The sequence below is a fragment of the Sarcophilus harrisii genome, chromosome 3 (assembly GCF_902635505.1).
Source record: "Sarcophilus harrisii chromosome 3, mSarHar1.11, whole genome shotgun sequence".
Classification (NCBI taxonomy): Eukaryota; Metazoa; Chordata; class Mammalia; order Dasyuromorphia; family Dasyuridae; genus Sarcophilus; species Sarcophilus harrisii.
The window spans coordinates 589,247,368-589,257,800 of NC_045428.1; the positions used below are offsets into that span (position 1 = coordinate 589,247,368).

At 62.2% G+C, this 10,433-nt stretch overlaps 1 protein-coding gene across 1 annotated transcript; it reads right to left on the reverse strand.

Annotated features, from left to right (window-relative positions):
• Nucleotides 1–1,082: 1,082 nt before the first annotated feature.
• Nucleotides 1,083–10,093, reverse strand: DLL3 (delta like canonical Notch ligand 3). Its single transcript, XM_031961600.1, has 10 exons — nucleotides 9,962–10,093; nucleotides 8,115–8,557; nucleotides 6,779–7,010; nucleotides 6,354–6,435; nucleotides 5,633–5,890; nucleotides 4,723–4,967; nucleotides 2,815–3,034; nucleotides 1,715–2,393; nucleotides 1,537–1,618; nucleotides 1,083–1,338 (listed from the first exon to the last, which is right to left on the reverse strand). The coding sequence occupies exons 1-10, from the start codon at nucleotides 10,091–10,093 to the stop codon at nucleotides 1,333–1,335; spliced, it is 2,379 nt and encodes a 792-aa protein (XP_031817460.1). The 3' UTR covers nucleotides 1,083–1,332.
• Between the last annotated feature and the right edge of the window lie 340 nt (nucleotides 10,094–10,433).

Genomic DNA, 10,433 nt, shown 5'->3' on the forward strand with positions numbered 1-10,433 from the left:
GAAAGAGACGAGGATCTGGACTTGAGCGGGGGCTTCGGGTTTGTTGAGGGGGGAGGCCGGGCCTCCGGGCTTGCAGGGATCGGTTTCCATGGCCCCGGGGGACGCGGAGCCCGTCTGACAGCGCGCCGCCCGCCGCCCGTTCTGCCCGGGATTCGCGCACAAGAGGGAAGGTTCCGTTCCGTTCGGCTCCGCCCCAAGGGAGGCGGGGGGCTCGCGGCCGGTCCCCGCCCTCCCCCCAAGGGGAGCCCCCCAGGCTCCAGCCCGCTGGGAATCCCGGGACCGCGGGCGGGGAATCGAGAGGGGCTTCGGGGGGCGTTCGGCCCATCATTGTAGAGGTTGAGGAAGAGACCTCAAAGGCGGCAGATACTGGCGGGAGGCTCTCCGGGCAATACCCGCCGGCCGCAGGACCGCGACCCAAGCCCCAGGACGCCCTTCTACCGCTTTCCTTGGACTCAGGACTCCCCCTCCCCCAATTCTGTCTTTTGTCTCTCTGTCTGTCTCTGTCATTTCCCCTCCTCCAAGATGGTCTCAGAATCCCGCCTCCAACTAGCAGCTAGGCAGAGGAGGGAGGAGGGATTCAGCTGGGAATGGCAAAGGATTCTAAGGATATTTCGTAGGAACCGCATAAAATCATTTATTATTAGAGTCCAAATGGATCCTCTCTTCCTCAAACCTGGATCCAGCCACTGGAGGAGGGAGTCTGGGAGCCTTGGAGCCCGACCTAGAACCCAAGCTTTCTGGCCAGACTGGGGGTGAGGAATGAAGGAAGCCTCAGGGGAGGCGGGGGAGCTTCTAGCAGACGGCCGGTTCTCCCTCCTGCCTCTGGCTGGTCCTGCCTCCAACCCCCTTGCACAGAGCTACGTCCGAGTCAGGGGCCGCCCGCCTTTTCCAGGGCGCTGTCGCCCCGCAAGCCCAGAGAGCCAGTGCGGCGGCAAGGGGGAGGGGTTGGGATTTCTGACCCTTCGGGCCCCTCCCCCCACGCCCCCCCCCCCAAGCCCGCCCAGAGAAGGCCGCCCTCGCCGGGTCCTGGGCCCGCACCAAGAAATGAACACGGAGTGAAATAAGAGCCATTCACAGAGGAGTCCGGAGAGGAGGAAGGGGACCTGTTGTACACGTTCTTTTTTACACAAGCCAGAGCGGGAGATGCGGCCCCGGGCCCCCCCCCCCAGAGTTTGCCCGGCAGCTCCCCTTCTCCGGGAGACTCCTCCCCGCTTCCTCCTCCCCGGAGCGTGCCGGGAGCACGCGGGAAGCGTCGGCACAAACAGCAGCCGCCAATAAATACGTTAGTCTCTGTCTGCGGAATCCTGAGAGTGAAGCCCTGGAAAGGGCGAGTCAGACCTGGAAGCAAAAGGAGAGGCCTGGAGCGGGCGGGGGGTCGCGCCCTCCCGCTCCGGAACCGTCCCACTTTGCGAAGGAGGAGGAAAAGCCTCAGGGTCGGAGCCCCCCTCCCGCCCGGACCAGTAAAAGGGGGAGAGCAGAGGCCGCTGGGAGGGAACCGGAGCCTCGGAGGGAGGGAGGGAGACGGAGGGCACCGACCTCTCTGGCATAGCGGGAGCACTCTGGGATGACGTAAATGGGCCGGGGGTCTCCGTCCTCGGGGAAGCGCCAATCTTCGGCCCTGGGGGAGAAAGTGGGGCTGGAGGGAGGGGCCCCGAAATTGTGGGGTCGGCCCCGCAAGGAAGCCCGAGGGAGAACCAAGGGCAGACTCGGTCACCTCATCCCCGACGGGAAGTCCAGCAGCCGCGGCGTCCGCTCGCTCCTGGGCGCTTGGAAGCTGCCGGGACCGGGAAGCGCGGGGCCCGAGGAAGCGCCCTCGGCGGCCCGGAGGTTGTTGAGGGCGTCGGCGGGGGGCGGGGGCGGCGGCGCGGGGTCCGGCGGGGAGGGAAGGGGCCGCGCCCCCGGACCGCGCCGCCGCGCCCGGGCTCGGACCAGCAGGGCAGCGCCCCCCGCCGCGGCCGCCAGCAGCAGCAGCGCGGCGAAAGGGAGCCCCCAGGCGGGCGGCAGCGGCGCGGGCCGGCGGCGCGCCTCGGGGGGCCCGTGGTGGGGGCCGGGCGGGGGCGGGGCCGGGGCGGGCCCGGGACTCACGGGGAACTCGCAGCGCGCGCCCATGTAGCCCGGCGCGCAGGAGCAGACGTGGCCCGAGAAGTGCGCGTAGCAGCGGCCGCCGTGCGCGCAGGGCTGCGGGTCGCAGGGGTCTGCGCGCTCCCGGCAGTCGCGGCCCCCGAAGCCCAGCGTGCACGAGCAGCGGAAGCTGTGCGCGCCGTCCACGCACGTGCCCCCGTTGGCGCAGGGCCGCCCCGCGCAGTCGTCCAGGTCGCGCTCGCAGCGCGGGCCCCCGAAGCCCGGCCTGCAGCGGCACAGCACGGCCCGGCCCAGGTCCAGGCAGACGCCGCCTGCCAGGGAGAGAGCCCGCGCGTCACGGCCCCGCCCCCGCTCTCCCGCCCCTCCCTCTCGCCTTTCCCGCCTCCAGCTGCGTCTGTGCCCCCGCTTGCTCTTCCCCAGCCCTCCTGCTCTCCCTGCTCCCCAATAAAGGAAAGAGCCAAGGACTCGGGTCCTTCTGCCGCCGCTCCGGCCTCCCGGGCCCCAGGCCTCCCGGGCCCCCGGCCTCCCGCCCACGGGGCATGGGAAGTTCCAAGGGCCTGGATTCGGGTCCCAGCTCCCCAGGACCTTGGGAAATGGACTCGCCTGAAGCTCTCGGCCCGTTTTCTCATCCACTTCTCACGGGACCAAAGCCTGTCTCTCCCCCAGGTACCCTTGGGCCCCAGTTCCCACTTTATCAGACAGAGTCATGGCTGCACGATCTTGGAGACTCACCGTTGCGACAAGGCTGGAGGCTGCAGCGATCCATCTTCTTCTCACAGTTGGACCCGTGGAAGCCTGGTGGGCAGCGGCAGGTGTAACCTGCAGGGGCTCCGCCGTCCACACAGGTGCCCCCATTGAAGCAGGGCCCGTCGGCACACGTCATCCCAATGACCTCACATCGTTTCCCATAGAAGCCCCGTGGACAAGTACATTCGAAGTCCCCGGCCACCTCCTGGAAGCAGAAGGGGTGGGGGTGTCATAGTCCAAACCTTGGCCCTGCTACTTATCTTCCCTCCTCTGAGCCTCAGTTTCCCCATCTGTAAAATGAGGGGACTGGAAGCAGAAGGGGTGGGGGTGTCATAGTCCAAACCTTGGCCCTGCTACTTATCTTCCCTCCTCTGAGCCTCAGTTTCCCCATCTGTAAAATGAGGGGACTGAATAGGTCCCTCGGTGATCCCCTTGTTCACTGCCCGCCCAAGGGCATCTCCCTATTTCCTTCCCGTCCTCCTTCATTCACCTTCCACATTTCTACCAGAAAAATCTTCCTAAAGCACAGATCTGATTCCGAATGGCTCTTGTCTGCTCGGAAAACTTCAGGGACTTCCTCTTGCCTCTAGGATCCTCACCCTGGCACTTCCATCTCTTCCCAAGCTGAGATGCTGCCCCTTAAGGCATCTTTCTAAATATTTCCTTTTATGGAGTATCCTTCTAGATGCTGCCATTCATGACATCTTTCTAGATACTTAGAGATTCAGGACTCAAAACCAAACCGAACTTCTGGCTTTTCCCCAAATGAAGTCACATCCCACCTCCACCTGGCAATTCTCACCTCTCCAGGTCTGTCTTGTCTTCTGTCAAGTCTCAGCTGAGGTACTGCTCGCTGCTTTAAATCCTCCCATACCCCCTCTTTGCTAGTGCTTCCCCCCTGCTTGAACTCTCTCCAGGTGAGTTATTCCTATACCTTTTCCCTCCCGTGTAAAGCCCTCAAGGGACCTTGATTTTTGTCTTTATCTTCCCAGAGCGTAGCATGGGGCCTTGCATCCTGTAGGTGCTGAATTGAACTGAGTCTAAGCACCATTCTTACTCTTAGCCCTGGGATGCCCTACTTGTGTCCTTTTGGCAGGCTTCTGAGTATGACCTGGGAGACTACTACTGGGATGGATTGTAGGATTGTGGTTCTCAGGTTGACTCGTCCAATTTCCCTCCCATTTAACAGATGAGTAAACTGAGATCCAAAGGAAGATGAAGGCACTCTCCCCTTTCTCTGGCCCTCAACTCCTAAGGTCTTTCAGTCCTGTTCTCTGAACTTTGCCTCCTGCATATATCCCTTCGTCTCCATGCTCATGGCTTTCATCCTAATTCCAAGGCCTGGACCCAGATCCAGCACAATTCTAGACTAGAGGACTGAGTGACAATTTGTCAATGGATTGACATCAGGGAACATCATGATGACAGTTAGGCAAACTGGATTCAGGTCCTGATTCTCCCACTAACAGGAAGGTGACCTCTCTGAGCCTCAGTTTCCTCAGCTGTCAAATGGGGATACCGATCCATGTAATAGATGGACTGTCAGGAGGCATGACTTTAAGGTTCCCAGAACACTTTCTGCATGCTGTCCTGCATGAAGTATTATCCTTATCCCCATTCAATAGACAGAGAAACTAAGGTTACTAAAGGAAAAGCCACTTGCTATTCCCACGGCTGGCAAGTATCAGAGACCGTATTTGAACCTATGCTCCCGATTAATCCCAGTACGCCGTGCTGTCCCGCATGTTGTAACCTCAACGTTCCCTAAAGCCTGAATTTTAGAGCATATGGGAAAGGGCCACGGGAAGGTCAGAGGGCGGGTCAGAGTTCAGGAGAGCCAGAAGGCAGGGCTAGCTGTCTGGGGCAGGAGAAGGCCTCTTGGCTCATACTAACACTGCAGCTGCCGCCATTGGTACAGGGGTGCTCGTCGCACAGTCCAGCTGGGAAGAGGCACCGGCGGCCGGAGAACCCCGGGAGGTTGGAGCAGGTGGCCCCGTTGGCACACGGCTGGAGGCTGGAGCAGTCGCCGCTGGGGGCCCGGATGGTGCAGAGGGGGCCGGTCCAGCCTTGGTAGCAGTGGCATTCGGCTGGTCGCTCACAGTAACCGTGCTCAGCGCTGCAGCCTGACTGACACACGGCTGCAGGGGGAAAGGGACCCCGGCAGGAAGAGGGAGCAAAGGGAGGGAGGAGGCAGAGGGAAGGCCAGAGACAAGAGCCCAGAGGCAGCAAGATGTGGAGCAGAAATAGTGGGCAAGTTGGGGGGGGGAGAAAGCGATGGAGAGAATCAAGGGCGTATCAGGCGGAAATGTTGGGGAGATGGGGACAGGGAGAAGCATGGAGTCTGAAAGAGAAGTTTGCAGAAGGTATTGAGGGGCGTGCAGTTTGCGGGGGCAATGGGAGGGGTGTAAAGCAGGGAGTTATGGGAGACAGGGTGGATATTGGTGGAGACCTTGGCAGGAGAGTTGTTGGAGATTGAAAGAAGGCAGGGGAAGTTAGAAGAAAGTTTAGGAACGAAAAATAAAGGGGAGACAGAAGGGGAAGGGAGAACGATCAGCTGTCTGGTAACCGCCGCTTCCCCCCCAGCGCGGGGAACGGCTTTGGAGGAACCTCTCAGTCTCGGGAGGGGAAAGAGCGGGCGAGGGTCAGACCCTAAACTCGGGGTGTTTGGGGCTGAAAGTCCACACCCTTCTGGGGGGAGGAGAACAGGGCTTGTCCCTGAGGGGGAGGCAGGACCGGGCCCCCTCCCGCTCCCCTGGTCCGGGCGCACGGTGCGCCCCCGGCCCCGGCCAGCCCTCTCACTCACGCCGGGCACACATGTCTCCGGTCCAGCCGTCCATGCAGACGCGCTCCCCGTGGGCGCCGCAATGGAAATGGCCCAGGGCGTCGTCCCGAGGCCGGCACAGGCGGGCGCAGGCCGGACCGTAGTAGTGGGGCTCGCAGCGGACCCGGTAGGAGAAGAGCAGCTCCCAGCCCCCGGCCTGCCGGGCGTCCCGGGCCCAGGGCGCGCCCACCGCCAGCCTGTGCCGCGCAGCCAGCCGACTCAGCAGACTCCGATCGGGACCTGCCAGCCAGAGGGGCGCGGTGACGGGGACCTGCGGGGACGGGGACCTGCGGCTCGGCCGCCCCGCCCGTGCCCTCGCAGGTGTGGGAGCCCTCCAGGGCCCAGCCCCTCCCCCCAGAACGTCCCCGCAAATCAGATGAGGAACCCCGAAGTAGCCGCCCCGCCCACCTCCCACCTGGAGCCCCCGTAGCATCAGCCCCGCCCACTCCCTCCGTCCTCCCGGCCGCGATTCGAGACCGCAGCGTCCCAAGCAGACACAATCTCAGACCCGGCGGCTTGCGGCCACCGAACTTCCTAAAGGGGCGCAGACCTGCCGCCCCTCCCCCTGCTCGGTCCCTCTCCCACAGGGAGGCTTCCACCTCCCCCCGCCCCTTGGAGATGGCAGGCCACGCCCCCCCCGCGCCGGGGGGTCCCTGCCCCGCTCCTCGCTCTGGTCTCCCCCGGCCCCGCCCGAGGGCCTCACCTGGAAGCTTCTCCCCCGGCTCTTCCTCGCTGCTGGGTCCAAGTTCCTCCCTCCAGGACTCGATGATTAGCGAGAAAGTCCCCTGGAGGAGGAGGGGGGAGGGGGAGAGTTAGCGGCGGGGGGCGGGGGGAGGGGGTCTCGGGGTCCCCGGGGTCGGCCTGGAGATGGGGAGAAGAGGCTGCGTCTGCGCGTCCCCAAGGAGGACAGGGGCCCCGGCACTGGGCGGCGGCGGCTTCCCGGACTCCCAGCTATCGGGCCAGGGGCGTTGGGGGGCGGGGGGCCGTCCTGCGGAGTCTCCGGGTTCTGGGGAGGGGCGGGACGGGAGGCGGGGGGGGCCCTCCTGGACACCCGAGGGGGCGGCTTCCGGGGGACTGGCGGCAGGGGGCTGATAGCGAGGCCCTCCCACGGTGAAGGGGGGCCCTCACCGGCCAGGCGGTGCGGAAGGGCACCCGGACGAGGCCGTCCACCAGGGAGAGCTGCGGCCCGGGCTCGGCGGGGCCCCGGGTCCGGGTCCCGGGGAGGAGCGGCCAGGAGACGGGGGGCTCCGACTGGCACCCGGGACCCGGGGGACGGGCAGGGGAGCCCGGGGCCCCCACAGGAGTCGGGGCCGGGCCCGGGGGGCCGGAAGGCATCCAGGAGAAACCCCGGCCAGCGGACCTTAAGGGGGACAACAGTAAGGTCGATCCCCGCCCCCGCCCCCAAACGGGAAAACCCCCCGGGGGACCCAAAGCAGAGGGAAGGGCGCCCAGGAGCCGGGCCGCCCCGGAAAGATGGGGGTCGGACCCGGGCCGGCCTTTAAACCGAGGGGGTCCCGGGAACCCGCCGCCCCGGGGGGGAAGGAGCCTTAGGGACTGAAACAAACAGAGGGGGGACAGAGGGGGCAGGAGACCCAGAGGGCAGGGGGGACAGGGGGAGGGAAAAGGGGCGGGAGGGGGACCGGACAAGGGGGGAAGAGGGGGGGGACAGAAAGGGGCCAAGGAAAAGGGGAGGGACAAGAACCAGAAGGGAGAAACAAGAGAAGGAACAAAGGGGAAAAGGAGGGAAGGAAACCAAAGGAGGGAGAAACAGAGATAAACAAGAAAAAGAGGAGGGAACAAGAGACAGGAGGAGGGGAGACACAGAATGGGGAGACAGAAGGGGGGCACAGAGGGAGGGGGAGACAGAGATCGGACAGGGAGGGAGGGAGAGACAGAGAGACAACAGAGGGAGGGAGAAAGACAGAGCAGAGAGGGATGGGGAGGCACACACAGACAGAGACAGAGACACAGAGATGGTCTGCTTGGCCCTCCGTGTAACAGGCGGGTGTACTTGTGTGATCTCTCAGGCTTCGCCAGCTGGGATACTGTGGGGCGTTCCCGGGTCTCCCCGGTCATTGCTCCCCGGATCCCCGGGTCTCTACTTGCGCCCCGGGCCGCCGCTGAGCGGACCCCCTCCCCCTTCTCCCCCCCCCCCCCCCCCGGTTTGTTCAAGGGGACCTGTGGAAGCCGGGGAGGAGGCCCGGGGAGGAGGCCGGGGAGGAGGCCGGGGAGGAGGCTCGGGGAGAACCGCACCCGGGAGGGGAGGGCCCGCATCCGAGAGCGCGGGACTCTGCGAACACGCGCGGGACGGGGGCCTGCGCCCGGGGCCCTTTGTCTCTCGCAGCCTCTCCCGCAAAGCCCTCGCCGTGGGGCAGTCTCTGGGTCTGCCTGGGCAGCGTCGGCGGTGGGGGGCGGGGCGGCGCGGAAGGGAGCCGAGGCAGCCTGTCCCCGGGCTGGGGCTTACCAGCTGTATGTAAATCCGGCCATCTGCCTCCCAGGCCGCCCGCGCCGAGCCAGCCCCTTCCTTTCCCGGGGGCCCCCTTCTTTCTTTGGTCTCCCCCCCCCTGGCTTTATGACTCGGGGGAGGGGTGCCTCCATTTGCTCCCGAGGAGGTGTGAGCAGCAAACGGACAGGAAATGTCCTGGGAACCAGCTGGCCCGAGAGGACGCCGACCTGAGCCAGCTCCTCGGGCACATCCCGAGCTGATCGGGCTCCAAACTTCCCTCTGTCTCTGTCCCTCCTTTCCCCCCTCTCTGTCCGCGCTCTCGCTCCGTCTCCCGCTCCTGCTCGCGGCTGCACATTGAGCATCTGAGGGGCTCGGGGAGGGATCTCGGGAGCTATGGCTTCCTCTGTCAGCGCGCGGGCGGACACTGGCTTCTCCGGGGGCTCCTCCGGCGCCCGCGTTCCCTGCCCCGCAGTGTGTCCGCAAGTAGGAAGCCCTTTCTTACAAGACACTGAATGTGGAGTCCTCCAAAGGGCCCTAACGCCACTCCGGGGACCCTCTCCCAGAACCCCTTGCAGGTCCTGGGAGTCAACTTTCCTCAAGCTACAAGTATCGCCTCCTCCGCTCCACCATCCACCTGCGGGAACCGGGGTATTTCCAGTCAGTTCCCCCCCCCCCCCCCCCCCTTTCCAAAGTTTCTAGCTTAAGTGACGTGGGTAGAACCGGGAGAACACTGTGCACCGCAACAAGATCACGTGGCGGCCAGTTGTGATGGACCGGGCTCTGCTCGACAGCGAGGGCATTCCGGCCAGTTCCATGGGGCTTGTGATGGGGAAGCCATCTGCCCCCGCGGAGAGGACTGTGGGAACCGAGTGTGGATCGCAACAAAGTGTTTTTTGTTGTTTGCTTGCCTTTCTTTTCCCCCTTTTTAATCTGATGTTTCTTGTGCAGCATGGCAACTGTGGAAATATGTATGCGGAAACATAGTGGATTATTTGCTGTCTAAGAAGGGAGGGGAGGAAGAAGGGAGAAAAAAATTGGGAATACAAGGCTTTGCAAGGGTAAATATTGAAAACTATGCATATATTTTGAAAATAAAAAGCTAAAAAATCAAGTTTCCAATTTATCGCTTTGTCTAGAGCTCTCTGTTCCTGAATTTCTCTGCATATTCCCATCTCTCCAGCCCTATTTCCTCAGTTCAGTCCATGTCTTTGGTTTTTTTTTTTTTCTTTCATTCTTTCGTTTCAGCTTCACTATCATTTGCTCCCTTCCCCCCCAGAAGGGACGGAGAAAAATGTGGAGCACAAGATTTTGCAAGGATGAGTGCTGAGAAACAAACAAACAAAAAAAACCAATCTCCCTCCACTCCCAGGATGCTCTCTAGTACAAAGCACAATCATGCCAAATAGATGTTAATCCCACCTGTGCCTTATGCCCGGCGTGAGCTGGTCTCTGGTCCTGGGCCCAGACTACCTTATGAAAATTACTAACAAATATATTCCAAAATTACTCACAAAAGTGTATTTGGACCTGCTGGGCCCACAGAAGGAACACTCTGTACACTGTTCCTCGAACCCAGGTTAGCCAAATTGCTGTTTTGATAAACTCTGCTTTTAGCAGAGCCTGTGGCTAGGCTACTGGCCAAAAAAAGATTTGTTTTCAGTAACCTTATTATCCCTGACATAGCTGAGAGCCAAAATTTTGGTGTAAAAGCTTTCTTCCCCCTGACTCTAATCGTCAATTAGCTACCCATGCTATCTGGGCCAGAATAAGGCTCTGACTTAAACAGAATCCTGTGCCAGCATCCTCACTCTGACTCCGAACCAAACTGCTCTCAGTCCTGCTGCAGCAGGACTGATCATGCTTACGGATTTAAAGTCAGGAGGACTCTGGGCCAACCAACATGTGCCAAGCACTGTGTTTCTGGGCACCAGGAACATAACCAGGGTCACTGCTGCAGGAGCTCCTTGTCCGTGGGCCATCCAGTCCTGTGCCCTCATTCCGTGGGCGAGGACATGAGTGCTGAGAGGTCTGACCCCCACAGCCAGAACCGGGACCTGACTCCAGATCTTGTTCCCCCCATGGCACCTCCCTGCCTCTTGCTACTGAATAATCTAGAACCAGAGCCAGCTCCTGCAGGACTGATATGTTCAAGACCGAGTTCTCAATACGAGTTTGGGGCCAGAATCAGTCGACCTGTCCTCAATGGGAGTCAGAGGATGGCAGAGTCCTCTCCAGGATCACACTGCACTAGCAGGGAAAAGGGCCGACCCTAGTGGGGGTCTCCCCTTCACACTGACATGGGGAGAAGGGCCAGATCATTTTAAGGGTGAGAAAATA

Coding starts and splice junctions, on each gene's coding strand:
- DLL3 (XM_031961600.1), bottom strand. CDS start 10,093: ATGAGGGCACAGGACTGGATGGCCCACGGACAAGGAGCTCCTGCAGCA. Junction 5,891..6,353: donor GCCGGGGGAGAAGCTTCCAG/GTGAGGCCCTCG, acceptor TCTGGCTGGCAG/GTCCCGATCGGAGTCTGCTG. Junction 1,619..1,714: donor GACTTCCCGTCGGGGATGAG/GTGACCGAGTCT, acceptor TTTCTCCCCCAG/GGCCGAAGATTGGCGCTTCC.